This window comes from Ascaphus truei, chromosome 3 (assembly GCF_040206685.1).
Source record: "Ascaphus truei isolate aAscTru1 chromosome 3, aAscTru1.hap1, whole genome shotgun sequence".
Taxonomy (NCBI): domain Eukaryota; kingdom Metazoa; phylum Chordata; class Amphibia; order Anura; family Ascaphidae; genus Ascaphus; species Ascaphus truei.
This window is the reverse complement of record NC_134485.1, coordinates 381,710,556-381,730,559: the sequence shown is the minus strand read 5'-3', so window position 1 is coordinate 381,730,559 and position 20,004 is coordinate 381,710,556. Positions and strand designations below refer to the sequence as shown.

Here is a 20,004-nt window from a genome sequence, read left to right as displayed (position 1 = left end):
GATCGCTGCGTGTTGACGTGTTACACATTGAGCAAGGGAACTTCGATACCGTCAGGCAAAACAAGGTCACATAGATGCGAAGCCCTAAGCAGTGTGGCCACACCAATAATAATCAACGGAGCCCAAGGGTAGCACAGCCTAACGTCAACAGAGAGCAATAAAAAAACTGCATCCAGAATAAGATGGGCCTAATCATTGATTTCCTTTATTCGGGGTGCATGCTACTTACAACGTTTCGGGCCGCGCAGGGCCCTTCGTCAGGCGAGTGATGAACACATTACAATATAATCAACAGTCTTAGGCGACTATATGAGGGAGTGCTGATAAATTAAATCACGAGGGATGTTAACCGCTTTCATCAGCTGGTGTGCAAGTACATTATGTGGATTTATTGAACAAGATACATGCTTGGAAACGGCAAAACACCTCTCCTTACATTCAAGCCCTCTTCATCTCCAGACCCTCCCTGCTAAAAATAATAGTTTGCTTCCCAATGTCGGTAAACTTTGAAAGGCTCATCTCCTATAAATGATATATAATAAGTATCCATCCGTCGTGCGCCATCTCGTACAAATTCTTTGCATCCCGTCTTGTCTTGAATTTTCCAATCTTGCTGTTTTATTCAAGACCACGCCTGCTGTTAACCTTGTCCGATGTGCGAGTCTTCTGACTGGGGTCCTGGGTTGTTACCGCTATGCTGGGGTGATCAGTGAAGAGGAGGCCTGCAACTCTAATTTATTTCAGAAAGCCAAGGTAAAAAGAAATCATGAATGCTAAAAAGCCCAATGACAAATTCCCCAGAGTTTACAATACCCGCTACTTTTATTCTAAGACTAGTGACGGAATCACTGTTAAGATGCTTTTGTAATGCTGTGGCCATTCTAGGTTTAGAAAAGTAAAATATCCACTATAACAATATTTTTTGTTTCATTGCAGAACATGGGTTGAACCGCACCCTCCCCCCCACTATTAATCTGTATTCTTCCGACAGTTTATTTTCTTCTCTCTCATTCTTTAGTCTTTCGTGCCAAGATTTTAGTTTTACAGGAGTCGCTCCATTGCTTTGTGCTGATTTTAGATGTGTCCAGTTGTTTGAGTGCGGTGAGGAATCTGTGCAAAGACTCCGTGTCCCGCAGCCTGTTATCACGCACTTCTCCTTTATGTTCTTGTTGCAGATGCTGATGCAGTGTGCAGGAGAGAGCGTTTCCCTCCTAAAATCTAAACTGGGTGAGGAGGCCAAGATCATCTCCTTGGGGGCATTAGTAGCACAGTGCATCAGCTGTGTATGTAATTGTATAAAGGTAATGCTGACTCTTCCCCCCCCCCTTTTTTTTTAGTATAATAATGTCATGTCTCTGTCTTAAGAACAAGCTGGAAAACAGCTTAGCACAGAGGGTTGTTTTCTGATGTACGTTTGTAGAATGCAAAGATGTAAGGAGCATACAAAGGCACTGCCTTAATTTAATATAGAGCGTTCAAAAACATGACAAATTACTGACTATAGCAACGCCCTGGGCATATGCACGCCCGTTTCACACAAAAACCTCGGAACCGTAACATATCGTCAGTACACCGCAACCCGTAGGTCACCGGATAGCGGTCAGCAGTACACCGCAACCCGTAGGTCTCCGGACAGCGGTCAGCAGTACACCCCAACCCGTAGGTCTCCGGACAGCGGTCAGCAGTACACCGCAACCCGTAGGTCTCCGGACAGCGGTCAGCAGTACACCCCAACCCGTAGGTCTCCGGACAGCGGTCAGCAGTACACCCCAACCCGTAGGTCTCCGGACAGCGGTCAGCAGTACACCGCAACCCGTAGGTCTCCGGACAGCGGTCAGCAGTACACCGCAACCCGTAGGTCTTCGGACAGCGGTCAGCAGTACACCCCAACCCGTAGGTCTCCGGACAGCGGTCAGCAGTACACCGCAACCCGTAGGTCTCCGGACAGCGGTCAGCAGTACACCGCAACCCGTAGGTCTCCGGACAGCGGTCAGCAGTACACCGCAACCCGTAGGTCTCCGGACGGCGGTGATAATAATAACTTTTTTTTCTTCCAAATGATGCTCAAATGCCCCGCTGTTGGGGGGATTCCTCCAGTAAACCGGATCCCCCTCAACGCACGTTTCACACTACTTGTGCTTTTTCTAGGGTGGGCTATTCAATTAACCGGATGTTCGGTATATAGTCCTGGGATGCAGTACCTGTATCTTAAACCCATAGAAGATAAAATAAATATACACATTAATGACATACGACACAAAGGTTTATAAAGATGCTGAAATTGAGTTGAATCTAGATTCCCTTGTCTAATTCCCAAATTGACATGACAGATCCCAACACATGAAATACATTGCACATTTCCTTTATGAAATCTCCATACATGTCTTGCAACTGGGGGGTTATTGTTTATCAATACATCCCTAATGTGTTCCAACACACTAACTCTCCACTTAAGTCCTGTTGCGCCGACATATTTCATTCCATAGCAGCATGTTACATAGCAGCATGTTACATAGTTACATAGTAGATGAGGTTAAAAAAAAAAAAGACACATGTCAATCAAGTTCAACTTCTGCTAAATGTAGATGTTATTAAATCTATCCTGCACTACTGCTGCAGTTGATATAATGAAAGATTTGAAACACTTTATCGGTTTTACCTATATCCAGCAGCTCAGGAACGTTCTCCTCCGTCACCTTCACGTACGCTGCTGTGGGAACCACTGGGGGGTCCTTTCTCCACTCAATTTCCAAAACCGAGGCAAAAACTGTGCCAAAAATTGCTAGATTTATCACAAATGGAAAAAAAATGTCCTTTGTTATTATTATTATGGTGTTTGTTGTTTTTTTGCAGTTTTGCACTTTTATCCTGATTTTCTGCTTTTTAACTTTTATACGTTCCTTTTGTTATATCCATTAGAGGTTCCCTGCCAGGATGGCCAGGATGATTGATTCTTTTTATGGGTTAATTTAAACACTTCTGTGGGGAGAGTAGCTGGCCTTAAGTAGACCTTTCCCGCCTACAGTTTCTACATTTCACGCCATTGCCGGAAGGGACTGTATCGCTCCTCAGACTGCTCGGCAAGCAAGAGGCGTTTATAGTATTAAAGCCACAAAGGCTGAAATAACCGTGGTGGTGATTCTGTCGAGTTTTGTGTTATCTGTAAAGTTCTGAATACGGAGCGAATTCCTCAGTTTGTTCCATGTTCTCCTGTCTCTGCAGTGCGGTCCAGCTAGGTTCCTCTCAGACTTGTTCCTACGTCTTTTAACACCAAGAATGTTAAATGATCTGGCTGACGTTTGTAAACATTTAGTAAGTATGTTTTACTTGATAAAATATAGGCCACGGGACACTTTGGGGTATTTGATGTATTTTGAAGCAGTTGGTATCTATGTAGAACAGTTTTAACCCTTGCAGTATATTATTTGTTTCTTTCTCAAGAGAACCATTAAAATAACTTAATAAAAACAATCCAAAGATTCTGTAGGATAGGACAACTGTATACAGACTGTATACAAGAGACCAGCGAGGCCAAATTCTCCCGATAGGCTGTTGCATGCTCCTGTGCAATAGGAATAATTCTCTGACGAGCTATACACTTAAACAAAGGGGAATCATACCATAAAATGCAGGGGTGCTCAACTCCAGTCCTCAAGCCCCCTCCCTCAACGGGTCAGGATCTCAGGGTATCCCAGGTACAGCACAGATGGCTCAATCAGTCCCTGATTCATCACAGGTGGCTCAAATCAGAGGCTCAGACGAAGCTTGGATATCCTGGAAACCTGACCTGTTTGGGTTGGAGGGCTTGAAGACTAGAGTTGAGCGCCCCTGATATAATGCACAACGTGGAATCATGTAACCCAAAGACCCTAACACAGATAAGGGGCTTTTGTGACACAGATAAGGGGTCGATGTGTTCCCCGTACTGTTTTTTTTTTTGCCCTGCTCATTTCATTTTTATTCTTTACATGTATAGGAAGCAGGGGGTCGCCGCTACTAAACTGTGTTAATTTCTGCTCCTAGAGACCCCCTTATTCCCGGGGAAAGGTGTTGCCAGTACTGTTCCCTCCAAGAGCGATTCAAATCTTCCACTTGACACGGTCGAATAGGAAGCAATGACGCCTCCGTCTCGACTTCCTACTGGCCCGAGTCATGCGGGAGATGTAAACCTCCGTGAAGTACCCGTGGCACCATCCACTCTAAATATCTCAGGAGCCGGGGTGTCCCGGGAGCGGAAATGAACGTGTTTCAGCTACCGCCTATGCAGTAGCTAACAAAAATACACACCATTTTGGCTTTACCAAGCCAACATGAACTTACCAAAGTAGGTCTGAAATATTGGGGAATTACTCTTTTGTTTAATTTCATACATTGTTATTATTTATTTGTTCGTCATTGGGGTGAATGTACATTATATCTGAATTACACAAGGAATGACCACGTTTTTGATGACTGACTGCTTTAATGTGTGTGCAGATAACCTGCAGTGGAAACCCAATTGAGGCTAGTGAGGTAGATCTCATGGACGGTGAGTTAGAAGCAAGCAGAATGGAAGTAGAGGACCACGCAACAGTGGACCTCTTTGATGACCACAGTTCTACTGAAGGAAACGATAACATTGAATTTGGGGAGCTGCAGAACGTCACTGGTAGGTAATATTTGCTTTTATAAATGAGCTGCTTTGTGACAAACAGATCATATACACATGCTTATAATGCGGGGAATCCTTTGTCATGTCATGGTGCCTTCCAGAGTTCGACAAATGGTGTGTGTCGTATAGTGCGTGATTTAGTTGTGCATGCTTTGCTCTAGATACAGAACATGCTGTTGTGTAGCACCTTAAACTTTCAAATCCTTATCCTCATTACCCCGTAGGGAGGAGCCCACTCCGGAGACCTGGCAACTCGGGTGGCCAGATCTTCTTTCCTTTATCCCTCCTCCATGGTCTGCCAGCTTTGGCCTACACCCTTCTTACTTTGGCCATGTCTTGAGTTTCCACTACCTAGATATTTTATAGCATGATTGACCTTACGTCCACCTACTGGATACCTTCTGAGAGGATCTCCTTGCCATACTTAAAGGAATTCACTCCAAGTGTCGTTTGTCAGGCCTACAAGCTTCTCCATATGGCAAATGAATTCCAATCTGTTCTTTATTTTGGATCAGGGGGAACTCTGGGTTGCTTTATCTGAGGCCTGTCTACCCATGATAAAACCCACCTGGGCGGACCAGTGATGGAAGAAATTTGTTCAGTCTATTGGCTAAAATCTTGGCGTATATTTTTAGGTCAGAATTCATTAGGGAGATGTTCGGGTCCTTCCCTTCTTTGTGAATTAGGGCAATGGACGTGTGCAGCGATAGTACTTGGAAATTGGGAGTTTGAAAATATAGAATTGATGAGAGATGGCATATGTGGAGCTGATATATGGGAGAATTTCTTGTAATATAAGTTGGAGAAACCATCTGGATCAGGAGCTTTTGAAGATTTCAGATTTTTAATAACCAATAATTGTTCCTCCATCTCTATTTTTTTTTACCCAGATTAATATTATCTGTTTTAGAGATTGTGGGGAGATTCGCTTCATTAAGGAAATTCTCCATTTGTTTAGACGTCTTAGAAATGTGAATCGTTTTATTGCCGTCATATAGGTTGGAGTAAAAGGACTTGAATTCGTTGCTTATTAATGAGGGGTTAGAAGTGGATAAACCCAATTCTTGTTTTATGGCGTGAATAGACTGGCTCACTTGCTTTCTCCTCATTTTGGCTGCCAACATAGCACCAGATTTGTTGGCCTTCTCTACTTTTAGTCCAATTAAGGGATTTTTCGGCCTGGGAAGTGAGAAGTAACTTTAGCTCCACCCTCGCCTTGTTTCGATGTGTTTGGGTCAAGCCGCTGCCGTCCCTCTGATGGGCTCTAGTGAGGTCTGCAATTCTTCTTTTGGATGCCTGAATCTTGGCCCCCCTGCTCTCTTTTCCTGCCCGAAGCGAGACTTAGGCTGTGTTTATAGTGGAGAGTGGCTGTGCTCTCCAGCGCTGATGCTCACCTCTCGCTTACCAAGCGGCTGCTTTTCATGTTCTTGCCCATCTGACAGTGTGTGCTCTGGTAGGCGGGGCTTGTGGGGCGGAGGCGAGGCGGGACAGGGATCTGTGTGATGGATATGTATGTATATGTATGTATGTGTATATATATATATATGTATGATATAGATATATAGATATATCCAAAATATATATATCATATATATATATATATATATATATCTCATTTAATATATATCCCCTATATCCATGGATATTTATATTATATATATATATATATATATATATATATGGCCCCCGAATTAAAAAAACATAATAATGTCAATTTGTTTTTGTACACTGCACACACACAGCACACTGCACACACTCACTACACACACACAGCACCAGCGCACAGCACTCTCACAGCACACACTCACTGCATACATTGCACTGCATACACTGCACTGCACACACTCACTGCATACACTGCACACACACAGCACACTGCGCACACAGCACACTGCACACACTCACTGCATACACTGCACACACATGCACACTGCACACACTCACTGCATGCACTGCACACACTCACTGCATACACAGCACCAGCACACAGCACTCTCACATCACACACTCACTGCATACACTGCACACACTCACTGCATACACTGCACACACACAGCACACTGCACACACTCACTGCATACACAGCACCAGCACACAGCACTCTCACATCACACTCTCACTGCATACACTGCACACACAGCACTCACAGCACAAGCACACACTCACTGCACACACACTGTGCACACACTGCACACTGCGCATACAGTACTCTCGCAGCACACACTCACTGCATATACTGCACACAATATGGAGACTCCTCTTTTTTTTTTTTTTTTGCCTGTGCAGCTGCGTGGTTGGTTTACCTGCTTGTACTGTCTATCAAAACGCATTTACTTTTAGTACTTGGCATTTTTTTTTTTTTTTTTTTTTACCCAAAGCTTGTAAAATTAATTAGGTGAACATTTTTGCAAACAAAAAACAAATTTGGGCAACAAATAGGTGCACCGTTTATTGATATTTTGTAAGATCAGGACTAATACCTGAACCAAAAAACCTGTTGTAACCAGAACCTAAACACTCTTAATTTTTGTAATATAGTAGGGGGCCGCCATGTCTGCGTATGCGCAAAAGGGGGAGTGGCCGAGGTCGCGCATGCTCAGAAGGGGGACGGCCGAGGTCGCGCATGCTCAGAAGGGGGACGGCCGAGGTCGCGCATGCTCAGAAGGGGGACGGCCGAGGTCGCGCATGCTCAGAAGGGGGAGCGGCCGAGGTCGCGCATGCTCAGAAGGATAGGAAAGACGGAAAATCGCCAGTGGACATAGCAAATGCTATGTTCCGCTTTTCAGAGACTGTAGCTTTCCGGCGGCGGCCTAGAACGGAACCCGCCGTATGAGTGGGGCCCTACTGTATAAACGTCTTCAATTGAGCCACCTGTGCTGAAGCAGGGATATCCCTGACCTGTTGGTGGCCCTTGAGGACTGGAGTTGCCCACCCCTGTTGTAGACCCTCTAGTCCCCACAGCACAGAACCGATCTGGACAATATAATGGGTGGAAGACATTCCTCTCTAACACAGCCCCATGTTACAGCATAAACTTGCTTTGTGCTGGGAACTCATTGCAACCTGAAGGTCCGGGGGGACTAACTCGCTATATTGTGCACACCAAGCAGAGGCTTCCCTCAGATTTGTTCCTCAGCCTTCGGATACCAAGAATATCGTTAGGCCGAAAACAAACTGCATACCAAACATGGTTTAAAAAAACAATTATCGGGGATTTATCATTTTTGGAGGGGGTTAGAATTAAAGAAAGGGGAGGGGAAAGGCAGAGAACAGACAGTATACACAACATAAACCATTATGATGGAAAAGGAAGTGGTGTGTTGCAATTTGGAAAATGTTATGGAATTAAAGGAAAGTTATGGATAGATAAACATCACAGTGTGTGCATTTGTTTGTAACAGGTGCTGTGAGCCCTTTGGCAGAGGAACAGCTAACAAAACAGGATGTTCTCCTGCTGCACACTCTGAGTTTTCTGTGTCTGTGCACATCTGCCGCCCAGAACCAAGTGGTCACCTTCAGACCATCGGATATAAGGAGGAGGCTCCTAACCCTGATTGACAGTAACTCACTGGACACCAGCAAACCTCTGCAGCTGCATGTGGTGAGCTATGTAACTACTAAGGCACCCAGGCCTACACCTTGTGCAGTGTTGTGATGTTTTAGGATCTCATGTAATGCGCCAGAAGTGACTTTTGTTATCAGTACCTTTGTGTTTAATAAACACCTTGACCCCTAACACCAAACTGTCCCGATGCCAGTGATATGTTTATCGTGTTAAGTGTAGGTGATCGGTAGGAGGAACACAGGGCTCAACGGTTTTCAGATAACTAAACTCATTTATTGAGCCAACAAAACGTTTCAACCATAGTGGTCTTTATCAAGTGACATAGTGGCACTATGTCACTTGATGAAGACCACTAAGGTCGAAACGTTGTGTTGGCTCAATAAATGAGTTTAGTTATCTGAAATCCGTTGTGCCCTGTGTTCCTTCTACCATATACTTTGGGCTGACGACAGGCTTTCGTTCAAGCACGGGAGCACCGGTAATTGTATCATTGTTATACTTTTCTAGGTGTGCAGCATTCACCTCATATGTCTGAAGTGTAGGGGATCGGCATCTTTTAATATAAGATTGGTCACTTAATAAAGTATATGTAAATATACTGTGTGCGGCTAGAAAATATGTAATATATCAATTACATTATTGACTACAAAACTGTCTCACTATAGCTGTATATGTAATTGATATATTACATATTTTCAAGCCGCACGCAGACTCTTGAGAGTCTCATTTGCATTTTCAAGTTATTTTCACGTTTGAGTTTACAATGTTCACTATATTTTGTATTAAAAAAAGTTTTTAAATGTACATAGAGATACCCTATATGTTCAAAGGATCTGTTCTTGCATATTAACTCACCTGGTACGCCAGCTTGTTTCTGTGCAAGAGATACAAGGGTAAACATATACCCACAATGTGATGTGATTAATAATCATACACACCACCGGCCCTGTGTTTGGGACAGGAGTGCACCCAATAAAAGGATATTTCTCTCCCCGCTCCCTTTTGTGATTCCCATAGCTTTCTATGAAGCCATTATCTGTGGTATCGCCCTTACACTTTAGAACAAGCTATCTCTGTCTGCTGTCTCTCATTATACAGACACCCAGGGGATTTATTCACTTTGCGAAATTAATTCCTGAAAATCACGCACTTGTTGGTCCAAGAAAGGGTATCATACTAACTACTCCCTCTCCCGCCTTTGTCACCTCCTGAAAAGCATAAATTAAGTTATAGAAAATGAAAAGCGATAAAAAATGGAGGCCGTTCTTCTGGAATAACAAAATCTCCTGTGACCTGCAATAGGCCATAAGGATTTTGCTACCGTATACTGTTGTCCTGACACAGGCACAGCATATGACCAGCAGTAACAGACTGAGATGCAGGGTTAGCCATATCCTGTTACATTACAATGGTGTGTTACTTCCAGTAACATGTTAAATGTTGGAATTGTTCCTGCCGTGCCATTAATAATTGCCTGTTTTTATGACGCACCTACTATAGCCAGTAATTGTGTTTCTCTCTCTTTCGCTGTAGTATTTACAACTTTTAAATGAACTGCCCGTGGAAGATGCTCCATTGCCTGTTGAGGACACCCTCACCCTGCTGAAGCCGCTTGCGTAAGTCGGGGTTCCGTCTCTCCGCACTGCATGCTGAAATCCGCTGTATTTCCCTAGTTACCTCCCTTCCTTCCTTGCAGTAACGTGTGTTCTTCCTACCGCCGGGACCAAGAAGTATGTGCTGCCATACTGAAAAGTCTGCTTCCTTTAGTGGCGAGTTTTGGGCAGGACCCAGCAGACACTGAGGAAGCACGTGACGCCGAGGGACAGTTCTTAAGTGTTGTTCAAGCTTTTTGGTATGTTTTCCCCTAATCATAGAACTGATCGTTTGAACGTTAGGACATGAAAATCGGGCTTAATGCCCCTTCCAACTTTGTAATAAACCTATTTATTTATTTTCAACACGTTGCCTTCACTTTTTCATCCTAATCGCTTACTGTTCCTTCTAGCAGATTTCCATATAAAAGACAGACTATTCCCTCTTACTTATGACTGAAGGAGGTGGCACTGCAATGTGAAAATAGTGAATGTCTTAATGCGCCCAAATATTCATGTGTTTCACACCTCGTGCCTGTCTTTTACCTTTTACTCCCTGTGTTGCTTGGGTACAGGATTGTCGAAACATGGAACAGTTTATGCTGTTTTCGAGAGTGCTCCTAACTTTGAGCCTCCATAATACGGACAACATTGTACATTTCTTAAGGAAGGCTTCATGACCCCTTACAGATTTAATCCTTACTATGAGCAAAGAGAACCAATAAGATAAAGGGGCATTCCAAGTTTAAAGCATAGGTGGGAAGCAGGTGGTCTCCAGTGTTGAACCGCGTTCATTTCAGCTGCAGGGACCGCCTGGTTCCCCTTATACATACCGGGAGAGGTGCCGCTGGTACTTCCTGGTTGTGTAAATCCCCCACGTCACACAGGCCAATAGGATCTGTCACGGCTTCCAATTGGCCCGCATGATACAGGGGTCTTAAACCTTTCCCATGTTTCCCCACGGTGGGGAGGAACCTGCGGTACATTCTCTGGAAAGGGATTGATCATGAACCTCTTAATTAAAATCTGCAAAATGTTTTCTTTTAAAGGCATTTGTCCAGGGAAGGAAAATGCACGGCGTTTGTCCGAGTCGCCCTTGTGAACTGCATGAAGGCACTAATCGAGGTAAAATGTTTCCCAAAACAATCATGTTCTTCTGCAACCAAGTATACATCACTTTATATGTTAGAAGCGTGCAAACGATTTAGTTAACAGGGAGTATATTATACCCTTAGAAGAGCAAAGCGGGATTAAAAAACATATGTAAATGAATAGCATTCTGACATGACCATATGTCCCGGTCCTCGCTGATGTTAGATTAAGGTTTGTAGTTCCTTAGTGTAACGTGCAAATAGCACTTAATGATTTCCATTTTGCATTCACTGATTCACACTGCTCATGAAAAGTGCGATTTCGAGTATTGTGTCTGTTCAAGGAGATATAAAGTCCCATAAGTATGGGCGGCAGTAATTAAGTATGATAAAGTTACTGACCTATGAAGGATCAAAATAAATTAATGACCATAATATGCTTAATAGATCTAAGTGAATAATTAGTTTTTTAAAGCAATTGTAAGTGTTTAAAAACCTTTTTGAACCGTTACCCTGGAACCATTTGTAAATATTGAAACCCAGAGTTTCTGGTTGTTTTTTTTGCTGCCTTTATCTCGCCCTCATCCAGCCCCTTCTCCATGTTGTCCTATTTACAGTCAGTAGTTTTGATTTAAATATAATTGCTTTATCACTGAGGTGGGCAAACCAGACTGACATTCACCATCTCTGTTCATGGTCCCTTTTGTTAATGAAAAACAGGCAACTTTGAGACCTTTTCAATAATTATTTCAACATACACGTGGCTGAATGTGTTGTAAAGGTGCTAATCGGTGAGATTTATCTATTAAAAATACATGGGGAGTTTGTTCATTTTAATCACGTGTGACTGCAGCCTTAAGAGTTGTCCCAATATAGCTTAGTGTTTGAGATTGGCATTCAGTGTCACTCCTGTGAATAAAATACAAGGTCATTTGCTTCATTACGTTGAAACATTTACTAGACATTACATTTGATGTAAGAATAATATGTATTGGCCTTCGTGGAGGATAAATAGCATAAGCGCTAAGCTCGCGCTTTGTTTGGTGTACAGATGTAGTAAGACTCGCTGTCCGTAAGACGCGCCACGGTCCAAGAAGTAAAAGTCTGCGGTTCCGGAGACCATTTCTGCTGCGAATGCGCTGCGGGGTGTCCATGCTTCAGGATGAGACCCCCCCCCCCGCTGCAGCATTAACCCTCCGGTGCCGCAGACTGGGACCGCGGGGTGGCAGCCACAATAAGGTTTGCTACATCTGTATATAGAGATGAAATGAGGAAGGCATCTTTGTCCTTTTGTGTCATTGGTATTCTCACTTCCATGGGAATTTGAATAATACGATCTGGATACATATGAGCTTTCCAGTACTTTTAGTGAGTGACCTACAGATGGAGCCCGATTTCACATGTTAGGCCTTCTGCACCTTTCTTTCCTTTCTGTACTACTGCAGAGTTATTTGTTTTAAACGCTTTACATCAATTAAAAAAAAAAAATTGCCCCCAAATTATTTTTCAATACTAAACCTATTTTGTAATGAAAACTGCCGAAGAAACCTGATAATGTAGATATTGATTTAATACAGTCTCCTCTTTGCCCTCCATCACAGGCAGAAACTAATGGGTTAAGTCCGCGTGGCTGAGCGGGACAGGTAAACAAATGACTGGATCCAACGCTATATAATGTCCACCCTCCTCCTACGTTGGCGTCTTGTCCTAGCTGTCCCTGCAGAGCGTGCTTACCGGATGGGTGTTGGGTTATGGCATTCTTCTTCTCCAACCGGCCAGGCGGTGGGAGGAGGACAGGAGCTTTAGGAACGGTTCCTTTCTGGCTGACCTGCGAGCTGCACCATTCGGTGGCTCCGTCTATTGCATTCTAGGCACTTTTTCTTCCTCTGCTTCTAGGTGCCCAACATTTCCTTTTGCAGTGCTGCTTGCAATATGCCTGTTACTCTCTCGACCGAACATACTCATAAGGGGAAGGTTTTAAAAAGCTTTCAGAAAAAAAAAAAAAAATGTGGTTTAACCAGAAAAACTATCCTACCCTTGGAAAAGGGGCCGCATTTAAAGATCCCATGGATTGCAAAATGTAGTCACTCTTAAGTTTACTTTTTTTTAACAGCAGGAGCTGTGAATAAACCAGCAGGATCTGTCAGTAGCCAGAGCTCTTTGAGTGTGGTTAGCTAATTTCCAAAAAGATATACAGTACTGTGTAGGGTGTGAAGACGTCCACAGTATTAAAGGCCATAAAAGAAATTGAAAGAGCAGTAGATGTTATATGCGAAGCGTCTTATGATTCTGGCTCGTCTTTCTTCACGAACCTTGGCTTCAACAGTGGCAACAAGAAGAGACAAAGGGCTGCGCCCTTGGTCCGCAGATTCTTTCCCCAAGAATTGTTTGTGTATATTTCCATTCAAAGTATCATTTTTATTCAGAGTGGTAAGATGATACTCCGCAACATATCAGGGGGGGGGGGGGGGGCTTCTGCACTATAAGCTATCCAGCTCAGCTATGAGAAGAACTTAACCCATTTGTTTCTGACTACCAGGGCGGGCTCGAGGAAAGAAAATTATCAGTAAGAATAATTCTTCCGTTTTCCACCCAAAAATAATGTTTGGCGAGATTGTACCTTTTCACGGTTTGTGTTCTGATTCCCTTTACTGCAGGTTGATCCTCAGTCTGAATGGGCTATCCTCACTGTAGCAAACACAGACATGTCTGTGAGCGATGCCTTCCCACAATTTCTAGCAGACAGCAATCATCAAGTCCGTTTGCTAGCTGCAAAGTCTGTAAGCAGGTAACTAATAATAATAATAAAGAACACCAGTTTATTGGCCAACACTTGAAAATAAAAAGTAAAGTAAACGTGCTGTGATTTGACAGATGCGATACAGTACTGATATAACCTCTTCACTGTGAGAGTGCAGTTTCAGAATTTGGGAATTGTTTATTTTATTTCTGTATATAACTGAGAGGCACGTAAATGGGCGCAAGATGGGGTCTTGTTAGCACAGCGTAGTAAATAGGGCCCTCTTTGCCTAGTTTTATAGTTTCCTACAGCAACTGCCTCTCATGAAGACTTCTTACCTCATTCTTGCATTTCTGTGTGTTACTTTGTCTTGTTGAAAACCGGTTCACAATACCATCTGTTTTTGTTGGTTCTTTATACTCGGTCACTATGGAACCATTTGCGTGTGGTGAGATATAGAAATACCATTATTCCATGCAAAGCTTTGCCGTTTTTTGTTTGTAGGTTGTTCCAAGATGTGAGGTCACAAGCCCTTGCTCTGAAGCTGCAGCAGAAGGCTTTCGACAATGTCTACATGAAAGTTCAAGAAGGAATGAGCTACTTGGTAGTGGAAGTTTGTTATCTTTGTTATATGTCACATAAGAAGCATGTATGAGAGTCTAGACACATTTTGAGAGGGTAGTGAAAAATGTAATTGAGCTAGACCAGTGGTTTCCAACCTTTTCCTTGGTTAAGGAATTATATTGTGAAATTCTGGGGAACCCCATCCCTCTAATAGCGTGTCAGATGCATTGTAAGGAACCCCAACCCACTCTAATAGTGTGTCTGATATCAGATGCATTGTATTGAACCCCAGCCCTCTCTGATAGCGCGTCTGATATCAGATGCATTGTATTGAACCCCAACCCTCTCTAATAGCGCGTCTGAGATCACATGCATTGTAAATTCTTCTGTATTTGGTAACATTTTCAAATGACATGGGAAATTGCAGGGAACCCTTTAGGAATGCCCGGGGCACCCAAGGGTTCCTAGGAGCCCCAGTTGGAAAAACACTGAGCTTGACAAATGTTGTATTAAAATGTCATATTCTTCCTTCCTCCAAGTTTTTACAACTAGGATACTTGAATTACTGTATGAATTACTTTTTTTTTTTTTTTTTTTTAAATAGAAGCTTAAAGAATACTCTTTGATTTTTAATTGTTAATGGGGATAGAAAAAAATCTTGGATTAATATACGTGAAGAGTATTATATTTGTTAACCTAAAAAAAAAAAAAAAAAAAAAGCATTTGTATAAAATGTCTAATGCCTTAAATGCCAGTGTTATTTTTGGGCCTGTGGTGTATCACTCATTTAAGTTACAGTTTGAAGTCTCGCTCATTTAGGTGTCAGAATTTGGACAGCAATGTAACTTAGGCTGCGCTTATAGCGACGGCTGCGTTGCGGCAAAACAAATGCATTGTCGCCGTCGCGTGTGTTTATATTGCATGCAACGGCAACGGAGCGACAGTGCTACCAGGAGTCTGGTAGTCACTGATATTTGATTTTTTCGGCGACGGTCTCCCCTTGCGGCCAATCGGGAGCTTCTCCGTGCCTCTGCCCTCCCCTTTTATGACGTCACTGGCCTTGCAGCCAGCGACGTCGCCTTAAACTAAGTTACAACTATCGCAATGGCGACGGATGACGTCATCGGTCGCGTCGCCGGCTGTATAAGCGCAGCCTTCTTGTTGCCCAAAACAATTTTGCTCTTCTATGTTCCTGCGACCTTCATGGCTCCAGCCCCTCTCAGATGGTTCAACAGTCGCTTTTTATTTTTATTTTACATGGTCTTTGCTTATCATTTTTCAACCTAATTGCACAATTCACTGTCAAGACCTCAAATTTCTATATTAGAGAAATGTATCTATTCTTGTGGTCTCTTGAATATGCCCAATGAATTGTCTTAGAAATGCTCTATAACCCGCTCTTTTAACTATAGCTTTAGATTCACTGAAGTACTAATTTGTGAACCCTTAATTAGCCAAAACATACTGTAGAGCATAAAGAGGCTACTATATATATATATATATATATATATATATATATAAATAAAGATCATTAAATCTATAAAAATATGACCTGGTGGGTAATTGGGGACCCTGAACATAGGACAAGATCATAAAGGAACTATATAGAACCAGGGTGTCAGGCCAGCGGTGGGGGACACATACCACGGGCGAAAGTTGGATCAATCCGCACAGGCGGCAGGACACAGGTACCCAACACCACAGACACATACCCCAATAAAGGGGGCACTAGAGACACTAGTAAAGGGTACCAGGCATCACAAGACCATGGGGCCAGAGAATCACTCTGTGGCAACTGTGGAAAAGACGGTAGGGGGCACTTTGGTTCAGAGGTAGCAACCCATATTCAGTTCTTTGTTCATGCCCGATGGGGTCATAGTGCCAAGGGTTCTTATCCATTTTGATTCTCTCTGTAGCAACATCTTGTGTAGATTGCCTCCACGCCGCCCCATTTTAATGCCGTCTATTACCTGGTACCGCAGTTGACTCACAGTATGCCCAGCTTGTGTGAAATGATGTGCTACCGGTGCTTCAGGGTCACATCTGCGTATGGCTGCCTTATGCTGTCCAATCCTGTCCTTCACCCTCTGGGTGGTCTCACCCACATAGCCCTTGCCGCATGGACATTTGATTAAATATATGACGTCCTTTGAGAGGCATGTATAGAAGTCTCCAATTTTATAAATTTTACCAGAGACAGGGTTTTGGAAAGTGGGACCCTCCACAATATTATTGCAATGGGTACAGCTACAGCATCTGTAGCAACCCATTTTCGGCGTGCCAAGAAACATTTGTTTAGTGGTTGTCCCCCCGAGGTCCGCCTTAACTAGGCGATCCTGAAAATTCTTTCCTCTTTTGTATGAAAATAATGGAAGTTCAGATAATGCAGGAGCCAACACTGGGTCACTGCTCAGGAGAGACCAATGTCGTTGTATGATATTTTTAATCTGACCACTATTTGTATTGAAAGTTGAAACAAATGGAATGGAGTATTTCCTTTTTTCACAAACAACCTGTCCCGTGGGTGTCCAGCTTTCAGCTTTTATACGTTGGTTGGACAATATCTTCCTAGGATAACCTCTGGAGCAAAATTTAGACTGAATCTTATCCATGCCCTCCTTTATTTTAGATGGACTGCTTATTATACGCTTTGCGCGCAAAAATTGACTATACGGCAGTGATACAATGGTTCCAGGAGGATGGAAGCTAGAGAAGTGTAGTAAGTTATTTCTGTCCGTCGGTTTGGAAAACAAATCCGACTCTAATTTCCCATCGTGTACACTAATTGTGGTGTCAAGAAAGTTAATCTGTACTGGATCGTGTATACAGGTAAATCCAATGGTGGGGTGGGCCATATTAAGATCAGACACAAAATTTGATAGAGATGGCACATCACCCTGCCAGATTAAAAACACGTCATCTATCAAGCGCACCCACATACGCCCATAATTCACAAAGAATCTGGCAGGGTGATGTGCCATCTCTATCAAATTTTGTGTCTGATCTTAATATGGCCCACCCCACCATTGGATTTACCTGTATACACGATCCAGTACAGATTAACTTTCTTGACACCACAATTAGTGTACACGATGGGAAATTAGAGTCGGATTTGTTTTCCAAACCGACGGACAGAAATAACTTACTACACTTCTCTAGCTTCCATCCTCCTGGAACCATTGTATCACTGCCGTATAGTCAATTTTTGCGCGCAAAGCGTATAATAAGCAGTCCATCTAAAATAAAGGAGGGCATGGATAAGATTCAGTCTAAATTTTGCTCCAGAGGTTATCCTAGGAAGATATTGTCCAACCAACGTATAAAAGCTGAAAGCTGGACACCCACGGGACAGGTTGTTTGTGAAAAAAGGAAATACTCCATTCCATTTGTTTCAACTTTCAATACAAATAGTGGTCAGATTAAAAATATCATACAACGACATTGGTCTCTCCTGAGCAGTGACCCAGTGTTGGCTCCTGCATTATCTGAACTTCCATTATTTTCATACAAAAGAGGAAAGAATTTTCAGGATCGCCTAGTTAAGGCGGACCTCGGGGGGACAACCACTAAACAAATGTTTCTTGGCACGCCGAAAATGGGTTGCTACAGATGCTGTAGCTGTACCCATTGCAATAATATTGTGGAGGGTCCCACTTTCCAAAACCCTGTCTCTGGTAAAATTTATAAAATTGGAGACTTCTATACATGCCTCTCAAAGGACGTCATATATTTAATCAAATGTCCATGCGGCAAGGGCTATGTGGGTGAGACCACCCAGAGGGTGAAGGACAGGATTGGACAGCATAAGGCAGCCATACGCAGATGTGACCCTGAAGCACCGGTAGCACATCATTTCACACAAGCTGGGCATACTGTGAGTCAACTGCGGTACCAGGTAATAGACGGCATTAAAATGGGGCGGCGTGGAGGCAATCTACACAAGATGTTGCTACAGAGAGAATCAAAATGGATAAGAACCCTTGGCACTATGACCCCATCGGGCATGAACAAAGAACTGAATATGGGTTGCTACCTCTGAACCAAAGTGCCCCCTACCGTCTTTTCCACAGTTGCCACAGAGTGATTCTCTGGCCCCATGGTCTTGTGATGCCTGGTACCCTTTACTAGTGTCTCTAGTGCCCCCTTTATTGGGGTATGTGTCTGTGGTGTTGGGTACCTGTGTCCTGCCGCCTGTGCGGATTGATCCAACTTTCGCCCGTGGTATGTGTCCCCCACCGCTGGCCTGACACCCTGGTTCTATATAGTTCCTTTATGATCTTGTCCTATGTTCAGGGTCCCCAATTACCCACCAGGTCATATTTTTATAGATTTAATGATCTTTATTTATATATATATATATATATATATATATATATATATATATATATATATATATATATATAGTAGCCTCTTTATACATTATTTGTTTGTGTGTTCAGCTCTTTTCATACATTGATTAGCATATGAGAGGACCAAATAATACTCTGCTTTAAATATGGTATGTTTTTATTTTCACCTATTTTAGGTAGCCCTTTGAGGGTAATCCTGTGGAGGTTCTAATATAGCTAATTATCCACACATCTAAATTGAATATATCTATTTGAAAGTTAAACTGTGGACTTATTTTGCCAATTAGTTTAGGGATATTGTATGTGTATCTAATCAGAATATTATTTAGAATTTGTGGAGGGTCTTCTATTGTTTTTACTTGGGGTCAGTTCTGTTGTTGTGGGTTTGGGGTGAGGGAAGTACCCTCTTGTCCCCTTGGGACTGAGGGGAACGGGCCTGACGAAGGGACAAGTCCCGAAACGTTGCCCCCCTATATTCCCCCGTTGTGACCCACTTTTTTTGTTTTCTTTGTTCCCCTTCCACCATTCACCTCACTTTCCCTTTGTTGCCCCATCCTACTTTTCCTTTATCCCTTATCCTCCTGTACATCCTATATATGGCCCTACTTATATGTTGTCTGTTTGCCTAGTGTGGCGTAGTCAGTTGTTTGACTTATTTGTGCACTGATTAAATTTTCAAATTGGTTATATACCAGTGACTTTGTATCTATTATTAGGGTGTGCTGGATTTTCTTCAGTACTTTATTGTGTTTGAGAGGGATTGGGCCCTCTCTAGTCCGTGGCACCCCGCTTTGTGTATATTTATCTACTTTGTGTGAGTGCTGTCTATTACATTGGCTATACTGTAGAGCATGATGTATTTAGGGATCTTTATTTCCAATCGATTTTACGTTCCAGAGTAAAAAGCACTCACATTTATTTTCTGAGTAATGCCAAAAAACAAAATCCTCTCGAGTCCTCAGCCCCACGTTACAGCACATACAGCTGAACCCCGTTATAACGCGGTGCTCGTTGTCCACATGAGACCGCGTTATTACCGGGATCACGAAATGGCCGTCGCGCGAGGACTTACCCGGCATCTGCAGCTCTCTCCTCCCTGCGTCCACGTGTGCGGTGCACAATGACACCAATCCTATAGTATAGCAGGTAAAAGCATAGCTCCCAGTGTATGATGGGTCATGGGTTCGATAAATAAAAATAAATGTTACCACGTGACACAACAAACCCAAACTGCCTCTTTAAAGGCGAAGCTGTGTAGGTTTCCTGCTGAAGTTGCATGAGGCTGCGCTTCTAGCGACGTCGCGTCAAAACAAATGCATTGCCGCCGTCGCGTGCACTTAAAGTAAGCGCGGAGCGACGGCTTGGTCGCGATCACTGGAAGTCATCTCAATTTGATTTTTCCAGCGACTGTAGCCTGACGTCGCCGTCACTATAAGCGCAGCCTTAGGCCGC

General features: G+C 43.2%; 1 protein-coding gene across 6 annotated transcripts in view; it reads left to right on the top strand.

Annotated features, from left to right (window-relative positions):
- The window catches only part of ATM (ATM serine/threonine kinase), a 124,830-nt gene that overhangs the window by 44,747 nt on the left and 60,079 nt on the right, over positions 1-20,004 (top strand). For 5 of the 6 annotated variants that reach the window (XR_012800016.1, XM_075592353.1, XM_075592354.1 and 2 more), the window contains exons 14-23: positions 628-753; positions 1,176-1,301; positions 3,223-3,312; positions 4,477-4,648; positions 8,053-8,252; positions 9,750-9,832; positions 9,913-10,068; positions 10,858-10,933; positions 13,557-13,687; positions 14,144-14,243. Coding sequence is in view for 5 of the 6 variants with exons in the window: in XM_075592353.1 (XP_075448468.1) it covers positions 628-753; positions 1,176-1,301; positions 3,223-3,312; positions 4,477-4,648; positions 8,053-8,252; positions 9,750-9,832; positions 9,913-10,068; positions 10,858-10,933; positions 13,557-13,687; positions 14,144-14,243 (1,260 nt within the window). In the remaining variant the exon portion in view is untranslated. Of the gene's footprint in view, positions 1-627; positions 754-1,175; positions 1,302-3,222; positions 3,313-4,476; positions 4,649-8,052; positions 8,253-9,749; positions 9,833-9,912; positions 10,069-10,857; positions 10,934-12,500; positions 12,543-13,556; positions 13,688-14,143; positions 14,244-20,004 lie in introns of those variants that run through there. The other variant, XM_075592357.1, reaches the window with a different exon arrangement.